Genomic DNA, 22421 nt, shown 5'->3' with positions numbered 1-22421 from the left:
GCTGCCATGTGCCTGATCATACTGGTGGTGGTGAGGATGGAAGTTTTACTACCCCTACTGATGCGGCCATGGCCAGTGGTTCAAATGTCCATTTTGGGGTTATCGGCAGAGTCTTTAAAAAAACAAGAAGACTGGTAGGGGGACATTCATTGTCTCCCTCTACCACACCAATTCCTCACCTCGACACCTGTCTTTTGTTGTTCCCCAAGGCTCTGTCTAGGACCCCTACTGTTCTTCATCTACACCTTCGGCCTGGGCCAGATGATGTAATGGCATGGTTTGCAATATCATCACTACGCCGATGACATGCAGATCTACCTATCTGTACCTGACATCACCTCCTTACTGACCAAAATCACACATCTTCCCACCTAATCATCCTTGCTTTCTGCTCGCTTTCAAAAAGTGGACATGGACAAATAAAAATTCATCATCTCTCAAGCATCACACGCTGAGTACACCTGAGAGCTGTGTATGCCTCATTCGGTAACACTTTAGTAAGAGGTAAACTTTGCCCTAGAGAAAATGATTTTCCAGACATTCAATGTCTTTTTTGAACATTTTTTGCATCCTCTTGCTGTGGATGTGGAAATTTTCTAAGTCGTCATTAATACCATCATCGTACAGATTTTCAAAAGGGTCGTGTTTATGTAGGTATTGTGACATTCCTTTAACAATGTTGGTTACACTCGGACAATTAATTTTAGACTGAAATTTGTGTATTATTGGTAATATGTATGGGTGAAGATGAAGAAGCTTGTGCCACGGGTGTGTTTATAGTTACGGATGGTGCACTCCTCTTTAAACTTAGTTTTTCCCGAGCATCCATTAGTTTGTTTGGTTCTCCTCCGACAATGATCTGCTTTATATAATTCAGCATCTCACGAACATGTTGCCCTTTGACCTTTATACAGACATGTGCGTGTTTGGCAATATATTTGCGATAGTCATTTCTTAGGGTGAGTCTGGTACACCGTTCTTCTGACGGGCATGAAACTGATTCTGGTAATTGATGGTGGCTAAACGATGAATCATTGTTGGCTGTATCTTGGATGTCATACCTCCTATAGCCACTGCTGTTATTAATCATGTACTTTCCCATTCCTGTCATCACCATGCCCCTTTTCCAGATCACTTCATCCAACGATTCGTCCGCCATATTTTTACTAAAAACCTGCACCTTCCCAGCAACAACTGTGTATGAAACCATGTTACAGTATTGCAAGGTGTTTAAGATGCCCCCCCCCAAAAAAAAAGGCCACACTATGTTGATATCTACCCCCAGGAGGAAATGTTTGCCTGCCCATACACATAGTGTATGGGCATTGCAAGTCTAGGAGACCGGCTCCTTTAAATTGGGCATAGTTCTAAATCAGGCCTTCCTCCACGTCTCATCATCCGCCGCCACTAGATCACCTGCATTAACGTGTTACGTGCTGCAACAGCCAGTGTCGAATTCTGAACTGTTACGCTGCTCTCACCGCGTACCTCCGGAGCTGGTGCATGCCATCCGACTTCTTCATTTCTGGGTCTCGCGTACGGCGCTAAGGTCCCTTAGGGCGCGCGTGCTTGCCGCACGCTCTTGACTCTGCGGCTGCGCGCCCGGTCCCAGGTCCCATCGGGCGCACTTGCGCACAACCCACAGCTCTGACTGCACCCGCACTGACTCTGGCGTCTCTATGGTCCTGGAGGACCTGACCTGTAAGTTCCGGCATGCATTCCCTTTATCAGGCCACCTCTTCCTGTAGGCGGCACCTGATTATCACTTTTGCTCCCTTGCTAGGCCTTCTTGGTGCCTGCATGGTGGCTCTCTGTACTCAGGTTCACTACCTTGTTCTCTGGAGTGCTTCCCAGCATGCGCTCTGCTCTGTCTTGTACCCAGATGTGCTTCCCAGCATGCGTTCTGCTCTGTCTTTTACCCAGGCGTGCTTCCCAGCACGCACTCTGCTCTGTCTTGAACCCATGCGTGCTTCCCAGTATGCATCCTGCACCATCCTGTACCCTGCGTGCCCCCGTGTACACGCTCTATGAATTCTGTACCCAGTGTGCCCCGAGTACATGCTTTACATATTCCTGTACCTTTTGTGCCCCTGTCTTCACCCTGCTAAACACGGTCTCTCATGCCTCCTTCGAGCTGGCCACCTGGTCCCAGCAGTAGTGGTACCTTATTCCCCTGGGCCTGCCCCTGACGCTCCCTGTATAGGGGGTGGTCCTCACTAGGTCAGCTTGCCCGGAGTGGGTTGGTATCATGGCCCAGAGGGTCCACTCCAGGAGTCTTCACACGAGCAAGGGTGGGTGGTTTTGCTGGGTGTAAAAGACTTGTTATGGAAAAGGTTGAGGTGTACCACACAGGGGAAAATGTTTGACAGTCTACACACTTATTGTATGGGCACTCCAAGTCTAGGAGACCCGCTCCTTTAAATTGCGCATAGTTTTTAATGAGGCCTTCCTCCACGTCTCATCATCCACCGCCACTAGATCACCAGCATTAACGTGTTCCTTGCTGCTGCAGCCATTTTCAAAATCCTAACAAGGGTGGGTGTTTTTGCTGGGCGTTAAATACCCTATATGGAAAAGGTTGATGTGTACCCAACAGGGAAACATGTTTGCCTGCCAACACACTTAGTGTATGGGCATTACAAGTCTAGGAGTCCCGCTCATTTTTAATGGGACATTTTTTGTTAAGAGGCCCTCCTCCATGTTTCTTCCAAGAGGAGATTGGGGTTAATGGGGTGCATATGACTTGGTAGCAGGGCAGGCCTTGCAGTCAATGCATAAAAAAACAAAATGGGAGTACAAAATGAATAATGTGAAGTGGATTTTCCTGTGCTCATTCTGTATGTGGGTTCAAAGGCTTATTGGGGTGCATATGACTTGGTAGCAGGGCAGACCATGCAACATTTTTTAGGGAAGCCCTCCTAGACATCTTGTGAACGGGGTTTTGGGGTGCGTCGTAATTCTTGGCAGCCCATCCACTCACTGCGTAGGCTATAACAGTTTAGTAGACCCACTGTTTAATAATGGCCCTTTAAGCAGATTAATGCCTGATGCCCCTGTAAAAATAGGCGCTGTGACTTTAAGAGTCCCTCCTTCATAAATGAAACAAGATATGTCTGCTTATGTTACAAAAAAACAAGAGTTAAACCACACCCCATTTGCGTCATAGTCTTAAAGGCTAATTTTCAAGGCGCATGTCCAGACCAGGGAGTCCATCCTGGAAAAAATTCCACATCAAATAGACAAAAAGACAGCGCCTCAGAAAGTGGTGAAGAAAAAATTGTACATTTTATTCTGCCTTCTGTGGCGATGTTTCAATCAACAGATCTTTTTCAAGCACAGTCTGCTGCTGGAGTTCATCCTGAGGAGGAATTTTTTCCTCTTCGGTGATGATTACTACCTGCAGCATCGCGGGACAGCCATGGGGTCCAATGTGGCCCCTATGTATGCTAATCATCTGTCCTGGAGGGAGAACATGTACGGGTCCCGTTTTGGTGGCATGTCAGGGGCTGGCGATGTTACATTGATGACATCTTCCTCATCTGGGATGGCAATAGGGATCAGTTGGAGTTATTCCACCAGCATTTGAATGGTATATTTCCTGAACTTTGGTTCACTATGTACTCGCAAGAAAAGATGCAAAATTTAGATACATCTGTATTCAAAAAGGAGGGGGCCTTGCAGGTGGATTTATTCGTTAAGGCTATGGATAGAAATAATTTGTTGCATTTTTCTAGTGAGCATCCAAGAAAAATGGTGGAATCACTACCATGGAGTCAGCTCCTTAGGGTTAGAAGAGTGGTCTCCTGTGATACCCTGATTGATGAAAGATTGGAGGATATGTGCCAGAAATTCTTCTTAAGGGGGTACCCCAGAGCTGATCTTGTTAAGGTACTGTCAGACTAAGCGATATCGCTAGCAATATCGTTGTAACTTGTGACGTTATAGCGATATTGCTAGCGATCTTACAACCCGCTCCCCCGCTGCTTATCGCTGATCGCGCGAGAATGTCCAGGACTGTTTCCCGTCATCAGCTTCCTGCTGGGCTTCCTGTGGAGAGACGAGCGATGCGTGGAGCCGGGCGGGAGGACGCAGGATCGCCTAGTGTGACAGGTAAGTAGCGACCCCCATCCCCAGCGATGTCGCTAGTGAGATCTGCCTGTGTGGCAGCTCACTAGCGACCAATTAGCGATGTACCAGCGATCCTGACCGCGTCATATCGCTGGTCGGGATCGCTGGTACATCGCTAAGTGTGACAGTACCTTTAAGTTCAAGTCACTAACAAGTCATTATACAAGTCATTAACCTGGAAAGGATGTACCTTAACATATTTCCCAGCAAAATCTGTTTTGGTATGCTTTTAGGTGTACCGGTAAAAATGGCATGAAACTCTGACAACATTGTTTAAAGCTGTGAACTAGGAGTCAGGAATGCTTCCAGGGGAGATTCCCATGATGGCCCCATGTTTCCATCATTTTCAGACATTTTTAGACCTTAAAAGGTCTCCCGGGGGGGATCGCGGTAAAAATGCTCGGGTCTCCCATAGACTAACATTGGGCTCGTTGCTCGGGTCGAGTACCTGAGTGTTCCAATTTGCTCGACCCGAGCAACGAGTACCCAAGCATTTTAGTGCTATCCCATCACTATTGGGTACCACAGGAATAGTTAGATAAATGGGTTCAAGCGGTAGGTGGTTCACATGTTGGCAAAGCTTAGTGACCAGCAGAGAGCAGTGTCTGAATTCCAGTTCTCAACACCCATCAGAGTAACACTCAGCCCCCACACATAACAACTGCCAAGTGGGTGTGGATCGATGACATATGTGACGTTATTCAAAACTTAGAGTACTGCACCAAGATGGTGAGCACTGACGATGCTATTTTCGGCGTAACCATCATGCTGCTCTGTCTATTAAAATGTTTGCTGCAGAATCTCAAAGAGGAAGCTTTAAGTGCTAAAAAGGTGGCTATAGAGCAAGATTTTATGGTGGCTGATACCACACAGCTCAGCCTCACACATTATACTTATTTTCCACTATAATTTGAAAAATAAATCTTGCCAAATCAGACAAGGTGAATTTCTGGATTTGTTTTCTCATTTTGGCTCTCATAGTTGTGGTCTACCTATGATGTGAATTACAGGCCTCTCTCATCTTTTTAAGTGGGAGAACTTGCACAATTGGTGGCTGACTAAATAGAGGGTGGGTTTTATATATGGATACACCTAAATAAAATGGGAATGGTTGGTGACCTAGATCAGGGCGCTGAATTTGCATAATGGGCAAAGCAAAAATTGGAACAGGACCGTCAATTAACACAGAACATTATGGTCAGTGATGAGTCAACTGTATATGTGGGCTCAAAATACTCAATATACTTCCGTATAAAACACTTGAGGGAGGTAGTTTCCAAAATGGGGTCAGTTGTGGAGGCTTTCTGCTGTTTAGGCAACTTAGGGGCCCTGCAAATGGGACATGGTGCCTGTCATCTTTCAGCCAAATTTGTGTTCCAAAATTGAAATATTGATCCTGTCGTTTGTCAAAACAAATCTTTTTGACTACATGTGGAGTATCGCGAGATCATAAGAAAATGGGTAACAAATCGTGGTGTCCATTTTTTGGTATTATCTCTCACAAAAGTTTAAAAAAAATTGGGTCTAAAGCAAGATTTTTGTGAAAAAAAATTAACTTTTTCAATATGACAGCCAATTGTTATCAAATTCTATGTCGTACCTGTGGGTTGAAAATTCTCACTATACCCCTGGATAAAATTCTTGAAGGGTGTAGTTTCCAAAAATGGGATCATTTGTGGGGACTTTCCACTATTTAGGCATATCAGTGACTCTCCAAACTGACATGGCATCTGCTCTCTATTAAAGCCATGTTTACATTACTCAAACAGTGGTTTTCCTCCACATATGGGGCATTGGCATGCTCAGGATAAATTAAAAAAAAAACTTTGGGTCTGAAGTTATTTTTGCTGCTATCGTAGGAAGCACTTTGCTAGGATTTTCAAAAATCATGAAAAAATTGAATGTGTCTGCAATATGTGATTGCAGCATTACAGTAAATTTGTGACTTTTAGTAAACTCAGTCTGTATTTGTAACACAAAAGAATACATTCTAACAAAATGAATAACTGCACAGATCTATAAGTGGATAAAATGAGAGTTTAATAGATATTTTTCATGTTTTCTTATTAAATTTAATTGATAATTGAGCCATATATTCATACTACTTATAGAAGTTGGAGTGTTGGGAATAGGAGATAATCAGAATATAGATGTTTCAGACTGACTAAAATTCACAGATGATCAGACGTTTTTCATTACAACTCTTATCGTTCCATTTTCCATTGTCATACATTTCAACACAATCTTCTTCTCCAGTGTTATTTGGTTCTTTATCACTCCAGTTGGAATATCTTATCAATTCCCCATTTTGATATCTGAAACTTCCCTCATTTACCAAGTCATTTATACCCAGAACTGGGGAAACATTATACACTTTGCGAAATTCAAGCACAGCCTTATTCTCCTCCGCATTCTGTGGCGAAGCCAGCTGACCTCCTGCATTGGTGCAGGCAGATTTTGCATGATTGTAAGTAGCCTGTTCACCTTTGGAAACATAGATTTTATCACCAGCTGCAGTTACTTCTTTATAAAAAGTGAAAGCTGAAATAAAGAGAACACAATTTTATTTATACGATATAAAATAATACGTAGCAGGCAAAATAATGAATTGTCTTGAAGAATACTTTAGAATAAATTTTATACAAAGATAAGGGTTTTCCATTTATGGTAAATATTAGTCACAGGAGAGACAGATACGAACTCACCATAAGGCCCCCTTCACACGTTCATTTTTTATGTCCATATGCCGTCTGCTTTTTAAGGATCGCATATACAGACAAATGCACACCTGTTGTATTCAGTGGTGGTGTACACATGCCAGGTTCTTCACACAGCACGAACTGTTCACAATAGTTTAGATGTGCTAGTCCTTTTTTTCTATTGAATCATAGCCTTTTGGACATGTACACTCCTACTCCCATTAGCCGCAGGTGATTTAAAGCAGATTAGCTGGTGCACTCCTGCTCCATAAATGGTAGGCTTTGTTTTGTCCAGGAGAGGTGACATATCAGGACAAGGACCCAATTTACGAAGGATGCCTTGACGTGACAAATGGGCTCACATATTTTGGCCAATCTATGTGCAAAGCACATTCCTTTTTTCATAGCAATTTTTGCAGATAAATATTTAATTTGTACATTTTATAGCACTTTTTAGCACAAATTGCTGGACTATGAGTGAGGTGCAGGTGGAGGTGTTATGGTGGATTAAGAAAGATGTGTTGGACAAGGTGACAAAAATTCAACACCGACTGTAGGTGGTAAACGTGCACTTTCTGCAGCCAGAGACCTGTGTGAGAAGATCTGGCATGGTGATGGAGGAGGAAGAAGGAGCAGATGGGGTTGATGGGACTGCTGGTAGTTCGTGAGGCTTGCTAGTATGCATTTTATTACAGTGAGATTCCCACATTAAGGCATGCTGATTGCGCTCTTTTTTTTTTTTCTTTCCCTTTAACTTCATGTGTGTTGATTCCGACAGCCAATCAGGGTGCAGAAACATCTACAACGTCATGACAGAAAGTCTTTTGTGTTTGGATTCAGAAATCACATGTTCTTGGCCATATAAAAAGCGGACATCTTGCTTTGCTGGCGCCATAGTCTCATTATCACACTGCAGAGCGGTTGCTCAAGCTAGTGCTCCTGCTGAAAGTGAACTCGTCAATTAAATAGATAGGATCCTGTCCTGTGTGAAATCGATTTTTCAGCATCAAAGTAAATTGTGCAAAAACCGTGTGGAAGTCTCCGGAGACCTCATTTGCTGCTCCAAATCGTTTGTGCTAAAACGGTTTTTCAGTGGAAAATAAGAAGGCCAGATTTCCACTTAAAAATCATTAGGCCTAGTATAGTGTTGGAGCCACAAGGCCCAATTAGCCAGTCCTAATTGATGGTGTTAAAACTGTGTTTCAGTGTCAAATCAGAAGCCCAGTTTTCCACTTAAAAATGATTAAGCCTAATATAGTGGTGCAGCCACTAGGCGCAATTAGCTACTCCAAATTGTTTGTACTAAAACTGTGTTTCAGTGGCAAATCAAAAGGGCAGATTACCACATAAAAATAGTTAGGCTTAACACAGTGGTGCAGCCACTAGACGCAATTAGGTACTCCAAATCATTTGTGCTAAAATTGTGTTTTTGTGGCAAATCAGAAGCCACATTTCCACTTAAAGATCGTTAGGCATACTGTAACAGTGTTGTTTAGGCACACTATCTAAGAAAATAAATAGTGATTGTTCATTTAGTGACAAGTGTCTGACAGTTGTGGGCCTAAAGGGCCTGTTACACATAGCGATATCGCTAGCAATATCGCTGTAACGTCACTGATTTTGTGACGTTGCAGCGATATTGCTAGCGATATCGCTACATGTGATACTTACCTCCGACCGGCTCCCCCGCTGATTATCGCTGATCGCACGAGAACATCCTGGGCCATTTCTCATTGGGCGCTTCCTGCTGGGCTTCCTGTGGCACCGACGAGCGACGCGTGGATGTGGGCGGGAGGACATCAGGATCACCGCGTCTGACAGGTAAGTAGTGACCCCTGCTAGTCGCTGGTGAGATCTGCCTGTGTGGCAGCTCACTAGCGACCACTTAGCGATGCACCAGCGATCCATATCGTTGTCGGGATCGCTGATGCATCGCTAAGTGTAGCGGTACCCTTAGGTTATGAAACAGCAGGGTATTAGAGGGGAAGGCTACTTTCAAAAGAGCTTGGTCATGGTGGAAGGGAGAATAGGCTTGGTGTTCGACGTGTATGTGGGTTATATGTTAATATGAATGAAAAGCCTACTCTACTCCCTTTCTTTGGCAGCAGCACAACAATACACCTTGTAGATGAGGCTCAAAAAGAGCATGTCCTCCAGTGGATTATGTAGTTTTTCCTCCTCATCCTCCACCTTAACATCTCACACAGTACCATTCCTCAGAGGTGGTGCTCCAAACACCCTTGTTTTCCCCCACATCAAACATTTACAAATGCCCAACTGACTGTGGGGTACCTCAGATGGGCCATTCTGAAGAGCTGATGAGACTCAGATACCAGATTTTCCCCCTAACTGTACTGTGGTGTCAGGGCAGGAAGAGGAGGAGCATGACTCTCAGGGTAAGGAGTGTAAGATCAGAGAGGATGACGATGAGGTTTTAGATCCCATATGATGTTTTTAAAAATATTAAAAAAATTAAAAAGTTCAAATCACCCCCAATTCGCCCCATTCAAAATAAAACAATAAAAAAAATCAAACACACATATTTGGTATCGCAGCATTCAGAATCGCCCAGTCTATCAATAAAAACAGGATTAACCTGATTACTAAACTGCATAGAAAAAAAAAAAGTCAAAACGACAGAATTATGTTTTTTGTTCGCCGTGACATTGCATTAAAATGCAATAATGGATGATCAAAAGATTGTATCTGCACCAAAATGGTATCATTAAAAACATCATCTAGGCACGCAAAAAAAGCCCTCACTCAACTCGAGATCACGAAAAATGGAGACGCTTGGGTATCGAAAAATGGCACAATTTTTTTTAAGCAAAGTTTGGAATTTTTTTCATCACACATAGAAAAAAAACCTAGACATGTTTGGTGTCTATGAACTCATAATGACCTTGAGAATCATAATAGCAGGTCAGTTTTAGCATTTAGTGAACTTAGCAAAAAAGTCAATCAAAAAACAAATGTGGGATTGCCCTTTTTTTGCAATTTCACCGCACTTGGAATTTTGTTACCATTTTCTAGTACTTGACATGGTAAAACCAATGGTGTCATTCAAAAGCACAACTCGTCCCACAAAAAACAAGCCCTCACCTGGCCATATTGACTGAAAAATAAAAAAGTTATGGTTCTGGGAATAAAGGTAGCAAAAAATAAAAACGCAAAACAGAAAATACCTCCAGTCATAAAGGGGTTAATAACTCAGTAAGGCAAAAGTACTGTAAAGGTAAGTAAGCGTAAATGAAACATATTACCAGAAGTAAGAGTACAGAGCACATCCGTGGAAGCACCTCATTGTCCCTCCCTTTTTGTCATTTATACACTTTTTACCTTTTTATTTTTAATATGTATCAATACAGTACAATTATTTTAGTTTATTATTCTAATAAAGTGCATAGCCTGTTGCATGTTGTCCTCATTTGACGTATGATAGTATCATTCGATGTACTGTGGGTGGAAAAACAAATACCGCCACCTAGTACCATCTACTACTGACAGGAATGCACTTACTTCCAGTCAACTCTCTGTGTTACTATCCTTACATTTTTATAACATTTGTGGTCTGCCAATCTGATGTTTGTGCCACCTGAATGTGGCTATGCAAAAACGCAGTTTGAGCTGTTGCATGAGTTGTTGGTGCTCCCAGCACAGCAGGCCTGTACCGATCCCTCACCCACCTTGTCTTAATTGAAACTTCTATTCAAAGCTGTAAATGCATGACCAATGGCTGACTGCTGCTGTGTCATAATCACATTTTTGACTCCCCCCTCCCTCCAAAGTGTTTTCTATGCGTTTGGTTTTGCCTCTCATTGAATTCAATGAGGTTCGGGAACGTTCAACGAACCGTTAGGCAAACATTAGTCCATTCGCCGAATCTGAACCAAACCTTGAAAGGTTTGCTCATCTCTATTCATAAGATTCATTTTCCAACCTCTAAAGCCAGAAGTTCCTGCAAACTGATTTAGAATTCAACTGTGCGCCAGCATTTACATACACTATGTTACTGCCCACACATCCAATCGAGCTGAAAATGAAGTTTGCAGGAAGAGATGGGTTGTAGGGTGTTGAGAAACCTGTTTATAATATTCCCCTATAGACCCCAAAGAATTACAATCGTAAAAACATGATAGCGATCAAGTGTGACAAACATATAAACGTGAACACACTGAACAAAAAGTAGCCAAATAATGGTATTGAGAACTTTTCCAGGTATGTGTACCTTTTTTCTGTTGTTCTAATTTCAATTGAAGAGAGTTAAGTCTTCCATTCAAAGCTGACATTTGACGTTTTAAAGCTTCAAGTTCTGAAAAGAAATGATTGTAAGAACAATGTTACATAACTTTGCGTGATTTGTATTTTGCATGACAGAAAGCTGATCAGTAGCTTTACATTCATCCAGAGAGGTTCAATGTACTGCCCTCACACGTTATCTAAATATGTTGACCCCAACAAAGTAGCTTGTAGGCACCCTTCCCAAACCCAACAATCAGCATCCAGGGGAAATGTCCTAGTTGCCCACCTCCAACTACTGTCAATTTTGATAGTGTCAACTTCTTTTGCAATGCAAACAGTTTAGAAATCAGCTAGAAGACTTGGATCCTGCTTCAGAAAAGATCAATTGTAATAACTGACTTGCATTACCAGGCAGTCATTCAGATGAATGATGAGACTAAAAAATTGATAAAATGCAGCAAGAAATATGACTTGTGAATCCAAAAGCAAAATTTAAATGACAATAATAAAGTGGTGAACAAATGTTTATTAAGAATGTCCAAATTGTTACAAATTATGGGGTTCAACCCCTTCTTCAGGCTCATAGGAGGCATGCTGAAGTCAGAGATGCCTGATTCATTAACAGCAGCATGCCTGTTCACCTGTTTTACAAAACATAGATATATGTATGTATGTATATATATATATAGTGGCATGTAAAAGTTTTGACACCCCTGATAAAAATTACTGTTCTTGTGTTAAGGTATGCAAGTGGAAGATGAATTGATCTCTAAAAGGCCTAAAGTTAAAGATGACACAATTCCATTGTACTGTATTTTAGGCCAAAAATACATATAGTTATTTTTTACATTTTAAAAATTACAAAAAGGAAAATGGGCCTATGCAAATGTCTGGGTACCCTTGGAGATTTGTGTGCTCACATAACTATGAACAAGTTTTCAAACCTTAATTAGTCTATTAGGGTTATGGCTTGTTCACTATCATCCTTAGAAAAGGTCAGGTGATGCAAATTTCCTAGCTTTATAAAAACCCACCATCATCCTCTAACCTTGTGCCAAAACACAGCAGCAATAGGTTCTTGGGTTATTTTAAGCAACTGCCTAGCACTCTGAAAATAAAAATAGTGGAGGTTCACAAAGCAGGAGAAGGCTATAAGAGAGAGCAAAGCATTTTCAAGTTGTCATCTCATTACTTTGAAATGTAAGTAAGAAATGGCAGTTAACTGGAATAGTGGAGGTCAAGATAAGGTCTAGAACACTAAGCAAAATTCAGTGAGAACTGCTTAAAGGATTACTAGAAAGTTAAATCAGAACCCCTGCTTGACTGCAAAAGACCCTCAGAAAGATTTCGCAGATTCTCGAGTTGTGGTGCATTGTTCTACTGTTCAGAGACACCTAAACAAATATGGCCTTCATGGAACAGTCTTCAGAAGAAAACCTTTCCTGCGTCCTCACCTAAAATTCAGCATCAGAAGTATGCAAAAGAACATCTAAACAAGCTATATGCATTTTGGAAACAAGTCCTGGACTGATGAGGTTAGAATAGAACTCTTTAACTACAAGGATCAAAGGTAGGTGTGAAGAAAAAAGGTCACAAAATTTAAGGAATAGAACATCTGTACAACCATTAAGCATGGGGGTGGATAAATCAAGCTTTGTGATGTCGCCAATGGCACTGGCAACATTTCACAGGTAAAGGGAAGAATAAATTCAATAAAATTTCAGCAAAATCTTGATGCAAACATAACACCATCTGTAAAAAAAGCTGAAGTTGAAATGAGGATAGATTCCACAAATGGATAATTAATGATCCTTAACACACAGCAAAATCCACAATATTCTAATTCAAAAGGCGCAAGCTGAAGGTTTTATAATGGCAATCACTGTCCCCTGATCTGAACATCAATGAAAATTTGTGGCTAGGCCTCAAAATAGCAGTGCATGCAAGATGACCCAGAAATCTCACAGAACTGGGAGAATTTTCCAGGAAGAAAGGATGAAAATCCCTCAAACAAGAATTCATAAACTCTTGTCTGGCTACAAAAAGTGTTTACAAGCTGTGATACTTTCAAAAGGGGGTGCTACTAGGTACTAACCATTCAGGGTGCGCAAACTTTTGCATTGTCCCATTTATATATTGCATTGCTTGAGAAAGGTTCACATTTCAGAATCTAAACGTTGCTACTATGAGCTAGTAGCTCACTGTTTTTTTACATATCTTTTTGGTGTGCTGCCTCCAGTTGTTTTTTGTCTAGGTGGCTTGCTTTTGCCTATTTCTCTCTCGCACTCTCTCTCTCTATCTAATATATAAAGCTCAAAGTGTGTATGTACTGTATGTGTGTATGTATGTGTGTATGTATGTGTGTGTGTATGGGTGTATGTCCGGGATAGGCATCCGCACCGTCGCAGCTACAGCCATAAAATTTGGCACAGTCACACGTCTGGACCCCAAGAGCGTCCTAAGCTATGTTGTGAGGCGAAATTTTAACCCCGCGCATTCCAATTCACCAAACAATTTTGCCCCTATCTACATACTGGGAAAAAGTGTGTGCGCGTCAAGCCCCGCCCCTCATTGTGATGTCACAATGCCCCTATTTGCATACTGGGGAAGCAGTGTGTGCGTATCAAGCCCCGCCCCTCATTATGATGTCACAATGGTTGCCATGGCGACGCTGATGTCATCAAAGGCTGCAAGCCCTGCCGCCGCTCATTATGATGTCATAATGGTTGACTATGGAATGGAGGATGTGTGATGAGTATATGGGCACCGGACTATGGGATGGAGGATATGTATGACAGGTATATGGGCACAGGACTATGGGATGGAGGATATGTATATGGGCACAGGACTATGGGTTGGAGGATATGTATGATGGGTATATGGGCACGGGACTATGGGATGGCGGATATGTATATGGGCACGGGACTATGGGATAGAGGATGTGTGATGGGTATATGGGCACTGGACTATGGGATGGAGGATATGTATGACAGGTATATGGGCACGGGACTATGGGATGGCAGATATGTATATGGGCACAGGACTATGGGATGGAGGAGGTGTGATGGGTATATGGGCACTGGACTATGGGATGGAGCATATGTTTGACGGGTATATGGGCATGGGACTATGGGATGGCGGATATGTATATGGTCACGGGACTATAGGATGGAGGATGTGTGATGGGTATATGGGCACTGGACTATGGGATGGAGGATATGTATGATGGGTATATGGGCACGGGACTATGAGATGGCGGATATGTATGATGGGTATATGGGCACGGGACTATGGGATGGAGGATATGTATGATGGGTATATGGGCATGGGACTATGAGATGAAGGATGTGTGATGGGTATATGGGCACTCGACTATGGGATGGCGAATATGTATGATGGGTATATGGGCATGGGACTATGGGATGGAGAATATGTATGATGGGTATATGGGCATGGGACTATGGGATGGAGAATATGTATGATGGGCATGGGACTATGGGATGGAGGATGTGCGATGGGTATATGGGCACTCGACTATGGGATGGAGGATATGTATGATGGGTATATGGGCACGGGACTATGGGATGGAGGATAAATATAATTTTCTATAACTAACCACAGTTAGTTACTATGCCAGGGCAGCGCCGGGCTCTTCAGCTAGTATTATATATATTTTTATATATACTGTATATATATATATATATATTTTACAACTGTTAACCTGTAAAATGCCGCTATCAATTTCTGACAGTGTCATTTAACAAGATCGAGCCGGAAGCACGTTACTAATCCCACCCATTGGTGCCCGTGTCACATGAACACGGTACACTCATGGATTTGCATGACAACCCTGGTTCTGCAGCAGACCCCTGTGGTTGTCACTGCCAGATTGCTATGAGCGTCACCGAGCGTTCAGCACTCATGGCAAGTGAGCATTTCTGCTAAACATAGAGGGGATGAAGCCCAGCTCTGTATAGCACAACCAATCAGATGATCGCAGCTTCTAGTCTCCTATGGAGATTATTAAAGCAAGTGAAAAGTTTAAAAAAAATGTTTTTAAAAATATAATAAAAATTAAAGAAATATAAAAGTTTAAATCAACCCCCATTCGCTGCATTAAAATAACAACTAAAAATAAAGAAAAATTTCACATATTTTGTATTGTAATGTTCATAATCGTCCAAGCTATCAATGTATAAAAAAAATCCAATTGCTAAACGGCATAGCAAGAAAAAGTCAAAATGCCAGAATTACGTTTTTTTGCTTGCCATAACATTGCATTAAAATGCAATAACGGTTGATCAAAAGATCGTATCTACACCAAAATTGTATCATTAAAAATGTCAGCATGGGGCACAAAAAATAAGCCTTCACCCAGCCCCAGGTCACAAAAATGGAGACACTACGGGTCTCAGAAAATGACACAATTTTTTTGTTTGTTTCTTTTAACAAACTTTAGCTTTTTTGTTTCACGACTTAAATAAAAAAAATATACATGATTATTATCTACCAATTCACAATAACCTGGAGAATCATAATGACAGGTCAGTTTTAGCATTTGGTGAACATGGTAAAAAAAATTAAAAAAAACAATTTTGGACTTTTTTTGCAATTTTACCACACTTGGAATGTTGTGCCTGATATCCTGTACACTATATGGCAAAAAAAATAGTGTTGTTCAAAAGTACAACTCATTCTGCATAAAACAAGCCCACACATGGCCATATTGATGGAAAAATAAAAAGGTTATGGGTCTGAGAAAACAGGGAGCAAAAACGCAAAAATGAAAATGGGCTGCGGCGTGAAGGGGTTAATCGCCTGCACAGGTAATGCTTCCAACACCTTATGCAAAGCTAATTAAATCCTTAAAAGAAGCACTGTCGGTGGACTGGAGTTGTCCATCCCTGCAGCATACCCAAAGATTGAAAATACATTGTTTTTGCATAGATAGGTTCCACCAGAGCAATTTACTCAACTTCTATCTGCCCCAGTCTGTCAATATCAACTGACATAAATAAAACATTAACATATACAGCTCTGGCAAAAATTAAGAGACCACCAACATCAAAACCCTGTCATGGGCAGCCCATTCTCCAGACCTGAACCCCACTGAAAACCTCTGAAATGTAATCAAGAGGATGATGGATAGTCACAAGCCATCAAACAAAGAAGAACTGTTTACATTTTTGTGCCACAAGCAGTGTGAAAGACTGGTGGAAAGCATGACAAGACGCATAAAAGCTGTTTTTAAAAATCATGGTTATTCCACAAAATATTGATTTCTGGACTCTTACTGAGTTAAAACATTAGTATTGTTGTTTCTAAATGATTCTGAACTTGTTTTCTTTGCATTATTTGAGGTCTGAAAGCACTGGATTTTTTTATTTTGACCATTTCTCCTTTTCCGAAGAAAAAAACAAAATTCAGAGACGTTGTCACTCAGTAGTTTATAGAATACTAGATTATGGCCCGATGCTATCGCATCGGGAGGATGCGATAGCATCACACTTCTTGCCATGTTAACCCTCAACACACACACTCCTCAACACACACTCCTCTCACCTTTCACCATCTCCACTCGCATCCACTCACTCTTTCACTCCACATATGACCCTTTCTCTCTCACTCCATCTCTCATACTCACACCGTCATCGTCGCTGCCCCGACATCTTCCTCCGCCGCCGCGATCCTGGATCCAGACGTTCTCCAGGCCGCCGACATGTTCTTGCGGCGACGCCATCTTGGATTTCGTGAAATCCCGCGATATTCAAGATGGCGTCGCCGCAAGAACATGTCGCTGGCGTGGACATCATCGGGATCCAAAATGGCGTCAGCGTAATCTCGCGAGATTTCGCCGACGCCATCTTTTTGGATCCCGAGTCGTCCACGCCAGCGACATGTTCTTGCGGCGACGCCATCTTGAATATCGCGGGATTTCACGAAATTCAAGATGGCGTCGCCGCAAGAACATGTCGGCGGCCTGGAGAACGTCTGGATCCAGGATCGCGGCGGCGGAGGAAGATGTCGGGCAGCGACGATGACGGTGTGAGTATGAGAAACGGAGTGAGAGAAAGGAACGTATGTGGAGTGAAAGAGTGAGTGGACGTGAGTGGAGGTGAAAGGTGAGAGGAGTGTGTGTTGAGGCGGTGTGGTGTGTTGAGGGTTAACATGTGCGTGTGTGTGTGGTGACGTCACCGGTTACAACTGGACGGAAGTTGTTACAACCGGAAGCTGCTTAGGGCATTTATTATTATTATAGAATAAAAGAGCAATTTACATTTTACTCAAAAATATACCTATAAAGAGAAAAATCAGACAAATCGAACTTTTGGATGTGGTCTACTAATTTTTGCCAGAGCTGTATATACCTGTAAAAGTACAACTCATCCTAAAAAAATGTGTACATATAAAGCAACAAAATTAATAAAATAAATGAGAAACTCTTACAGTCCTGAATGCCAGAACTGCTTGATAATGTGCTCTACAATAACCATTTACCTGCAGCTCCACTTTCTCCTTTTTCACCTTTTTGACCTGGAGGCCCCTGTTTTCCTTGTGGTCCTTCTGGCCCAATTGCACCTTGTAATCCAGGTGGTCCTAAAACAAACAAATTATTAGGCTTAGAATAAAAATTCACATGTACCAGATGAGCTGTTTTTTCTTTTCGAGAAACACTTCCATATGCATGATTAATGAGAAACTCACAACACTCACTGACAAGATAAATAAATTGAAAAAAAAACTCTGTTCATCCTGGGCTGGATACAATAGACATACAAATTTCACTACAACGCCGCTACATATGCAGAATCCTAAAAAACTGGAGTCTGAACTGAGAAAGTAAATTAATGTGTATGCACAATGTAAGTGCATATTAACACATCACCATTAACCAGAGAAAACAAAAAGCAAAAAACACAAATATCCTGAAATAAAAAGTAAAAAATAAACTGCAAATAATGCATAAAGGTAATAATAATAATAAGGGTATTTAGTAAACATATTTTTGATCAAAATAATGTACAAGCAATCCGCCACGTCGCGGCAACCCTTGTGGGACAGTCCTACTCTAGTATTTAAAACCATTTCACTTGCCAAGTGACGTGAATGTGAACAAGGATCGAGGGACTGAACCACTAGTGAAAGCATAGGCCAGACTATGCCTATGGTTATGTTTACTAAATACCCTTATTATTATTATTACCTTTATGCATTATTTGCAGTTTATTTTTTACTTTTTATTTCAGGATATTTGTGTTTTTTGCTTTTTGTTTTATGTGCAGAATCCTATAGGTTCTGATTCTTCTTAACTTGTCCCAACCATTGTGTAAGTATTACATCCATTTGATCTCCCCCTCCTCTTTTGCTTTCACATCCCTAGTTATACCCCCATATTTTTCTTCCCATGACACAGTTGACAACCTTGTTAGGACCTCATTCCTTATTACCGGAGATACCCTTTAGCATGACCCCCGAGAAGTTGGTTTTGGATCATGCTAAGACCCCATTTACCATTCACCTTTCAATTCTTGAAGTACCTTAATGACCCACTTTTGGATTGTTTGCTCATGCTTCCAATACTCAAACCTTTACTGTTACTTGATATGATATTTTTCCTTGGTCTTACTTGCATTTGGTCACCTGTTTGATTTTCCTTATGTCTGCCGTTTGTCACATGTTTTCTTTTTCTGGATTCAAAAAGTTTGCACTTTTGTGTTAGTGAAGCATTATTACTTTGTCTTCAAACTTTTTAGTAAAAATCAACAGTTTAAAAAAACTTTATACTATAACAAGAGTGATAATGAATCTATGTAGTTTGGTAGAATCGAAATCTATATTAGATTTGTTATGGTAAATAGCTCATGATGGTAACATTCTCTAAATCTATTGTATCACTGAATAACTATTTAGAAATGCTAACAATATAAATTCACCTGTGTCGCCTTTCTCCCCTTTAGACCCATTCTTCCCGTCCACTCCTGGTTGACCATCCTTCCCCGGAGCTCCACATGTAATTATGGAACAGGAACTCTGTGAATCTTGACAAACTTCTGTAGCAGATGACACACAGAACAGAAGAAAGCAAAGAGCCAAAATAACCTGCATTTTCCAAACTCTGGGTATCTGTAGAGGAATATAGTTTATTAGAAACAATGACTACATAGATTATTAACATAGATAACATCCAAACTCAACTGATACAGTTTTCAAAGTATGTTTGAAAATGTGAAAACACTTAATTGTGTCCTATTATTTTTAATATCATCCCTATGATATCTAAAGGGACTTTTTACACTTTCCTGAAAGCAATAGTTCCTTCACAATGCCTTTCGTAGCTTGCTGCAGTATTATAGACAATATGCTTCATTACATTTAAAATTCTAGTTTTAAATCTTCTAGCTTAGAGAAAGTAATAGTGTGTGTTACTGTGCTAGTTTGTTTTGCAAAATATACAGACATAAGGAAAAGAGGTCAAACAGTTTCTAAAAGCAAAGCTGTTGGTCTGCATTTGCAGCTCTGCAGTAAATTGACACATCAAGGGACAAGTCTGAATACCAATTACTGGTATAAAAACATAATGGAGTCCTAGGTGTGGACCATTTTTCCAATAAAAATACAATCTTAAAGGGGTTTTCGAAACAAGAAAAGTTCACTTTAACCAGTAGATTTTGGAATAATAATAACTTTCACAATTGGATGTGTTTAAATGAAATGTTCCTGTGCTGAGATAATCTTATAAATGTGCCCCTGCTGTGTACTGTGTAATGGCTGTGTCTGACCGTACAGGGACATGGTCTGATCATACCACAGCTCCTGGGCAGGGGGGGAATAAAAGAGTACACAGACATTACAGCATGGGATCACAGTTATTTATTTCTTTGAAGTAAAACATTGTTTAAAAACAGGCAGGGAATACTTTACCTGACAGAAAAAATCATTTGTGATCCCATGCTGTAATGTCTATATACTCTCTTTTGCTTCCCCCTTGACCAGTAGCTGTGGTAAGATCAGACCATGTTCCTGTACGGTTATACACAGCCATTACACAGTACACAGCAGGCCAATTTATTTATAACTTTTGTTGATTGGAAAACTCCTCTAAGGCATCTAGATACTTTAAACTACAGCGGACCAAACCCACTGATGGTGAACTCTGACGACAGTTTAATGTGTATGTGGGTTTACTGACTCTCCGACAGATATTTTGGGAAGAAAAGGATTTGATAAGTCCAATTTTAGACAGCCAAGCTTTTCATTGTTGGAGACATAAGCTGCTGTTCTCTTGTAGTCAGGATTTTGGAGACACAGATGATGGCCGAACGATTAGTCTAATTACCGTCCGGCCGACAGTTATCTATTGTGCATGAGGTTCCTTTAGAGAGCCTCTCACTCAGCTTTCAGGCCATATGTGTTCTCTATTGTCAGAGTTGCTAATGTTTGCCCATTGTCCCCTACAACACATTAACTTCAAGAGCTGAAAGTTCACTTACTGCCTAGTATATGTAACCCCTGGGAAAGTGATATTGTCACAGAATAATCAATGTTATTCACTTGATCTGTCAGTCATTATAATGTAAGCTCAATTAAATATATGATACATACCACTTCAGAGCAGGAGAACATCAGCCAATGTGGTGTAAAAAACCTACAGCACAGCTCTATATATACCGTGATAGAGAAATATTTCCTTGTTTGCTCATTTCTTTATTTGACAGAAATTATATTGAAACTTAGATAATGAAAATCAGATAAACAATGAAAAACAAACAAAGCATTTACCATTGTATTTTTTGGAACAACATGATACTTCCTAGATACATTAATGGCCCTTTTACATTTAGCGATGCACCAGCAATCCGTAAAACCCCCTTAAGGAGAAAAAAAGAATGCCCGGACTAGTATTATACCATATTAAAAAGTTCAGAAACCTTATTGAAATCAATTAAAAAAGAAAAAAAAGATTTTTAAAATCCAAAAAGCAGACACATAAAAAATGGTGGGTGAGACAATGGGCGGTATTTACACACAAATATATGAAATGGGTTATTAATCAATTTGTTCAGGTGAAGAGTATTTCACATATTTACTCACATATGTAAGTGTACACTAAATCTTAAATAATAATCTTTTTATTTATAAGGCGCTATCTTATTCCGCAGCGCTTTGCAATTTTGCACACATTATCATCGCTGTCCCCAATGGGTCTCACAATCTAAATTCCCTATCAGTATGCATTAATAAATAAATAAATTCATAAATGTGCCAGAAAATTGAATGTTCCTACTATCATGCTATACAAAAGTTTAGAAAAAAAATATTATTTAGTACTGTGATAGATTGTCAAAAAAGAGTATAAACTGCATCTTACATGCACATAGAAATAGCCCCAAGGTACGAAGTAAGAAGTCACATATAAACCATATAACAGAGTAGCTTACTCACCCACCATACCTCTTCAAGTCTAGAAAACCAATTTTATAACATCCTTTTATTCAGTTATCAGAAATGGAGGCAAACATATTATATGAGCAACCTGTGCATCAGGGCTGACATTCAGGGCCGGACTGGCCATCTGGAAACTCTGGCAAATGCCAGAAGGGCCTGTCTGGTTGTGGGCTGCCTTGTCTGCTACGTTGTTAACAGAATCAGTGTTCTTGAACACCCATTCAGTTAAGAGTTGTGACGGTGCACAAAGTCGCTGACTCCGTCACTTACCCCAGAAGGCCACGGGTATCATTTGAAATATTGGTCTTGACTGAGCAAATCTTCTTTTCCTCCATACGTGGTAATATATCCCATCTGGTGCTTGCTGATGGGGACAGCATGGGCCTGTGTGATTTCAAATGCCAGGGCTAAATTTCAGCCCCAGTCCGTACCTGCTGACATTAATGGTGGGGTGGGCAGATTGGACAATTGCCCTGGGCCTAATCAGCAAAAAAGTCCCCTTTGACACCCGAAACAGCTGCTGATTCAGTGGGCTGCTCAATTTATGATCCACCTGCACTAATATTGTCAGCCCTGCATTATCAGTTCAGATCCTGAAGTTAGCAAGACTTTTGGCAACATGATGGTCACATTACTAAATGCCTTTCACTCTACATCAGTGTGTATGAACTGAAGCAATGGCCGGAGCTGAGCCTCCCTTCCTCCCAGAAGAGGAGTGGGCGGAGGCCAATATGACAGGGGGTTGTAAGGTTAGGTGGGGGAGAGGGCTTCCAAAGGAAGGGGCGTTGTGGGATATATAGCTTGGGGCATTGGGCCTTCCCCCTCACAGTTCCCGCTCTTTCATCCAAAGCCAGTCCCGTCCTACCTCCCTTCAGTTTGGTAAATGGTAACATTTAAGTTATTTGG

The 22421-nt window shown here is 41.1% G+C and overlaps 1 protein-coding gene across 1 annotated transcript; it reads right to left on the bottom strand.

The window, feature by feature from the left end:
- Positions 1–6145: 6145 nt before the first annotated feature.
- Positions 6146–20758, bottom strand: LOC141088647 (mannose-binding protein A-like). Its single transcript, XM_073574790.1, has 5 exons — positions 20673–20758; positions 19004–19193; positions 17568–17666; positions 11056–11139; positions 6146–6669 (listed from the first exon to the last, which is right to left on the bottom strand). The coding sequence occupies exons 1-5, from the start codon at positions 20691–20693 to the stop codon at positions 6293–6295; spliced, it is 771 nt and encodes a 256-aa protein (XP_073430891.1). The 5' UTR covers positions 20694–20758; the 3' UTR covers positions 6146–6292.
- Between the last annotated feature and the right edge of the window lie 1663 nt (positions 20759–22421).

This window comes from Dendrobates tinctorius, unplaced genomic scaffold, assembly GCF_039654945.1.
Source record: "Dendrobates tinctorius isolate UK_male_01 unplaced genomic scaffold, ASM3965494v1 ptg000040l, whole genome shotgun sequence".
In the NCBI taxonomy this organism is placed as follows: domain Eukaryota; kingdom Metazoa; phylum Chordata; class Amphibia; order Anura; family Dendrobatidae; genus Dendrobates; species Dendrobates tinctorius.
Note: the sequence above shows the minus strand (reverse complement) of the source record. Positions and strands in the feature narration are given on the sequence as shown.

Excerpts from the sequence above, each read along its gene's own strand:
- LOC141088647 (XM_073574790.1), bottom strand. The coding sequence starts at position 20,693 with ATGTTCTCCTGCTCTGAAGTG. Across the intron at positions 19,194-20,672 it reads TGTTCTCCTGCTCTGAAGTG|ATACCCAGAGTTTGGAAAAT; the intron begins GTATGTATCATA and ends ATTCCTCTACAG. Across the intron at positions 11,140-17,567 it reads AGGAGAAAGTGGAGCTGCAG|AACTTGAAGCTTTAAAACGT; the intron begins GTAAATGGTTAT and ends ATTTCTTTTCAG.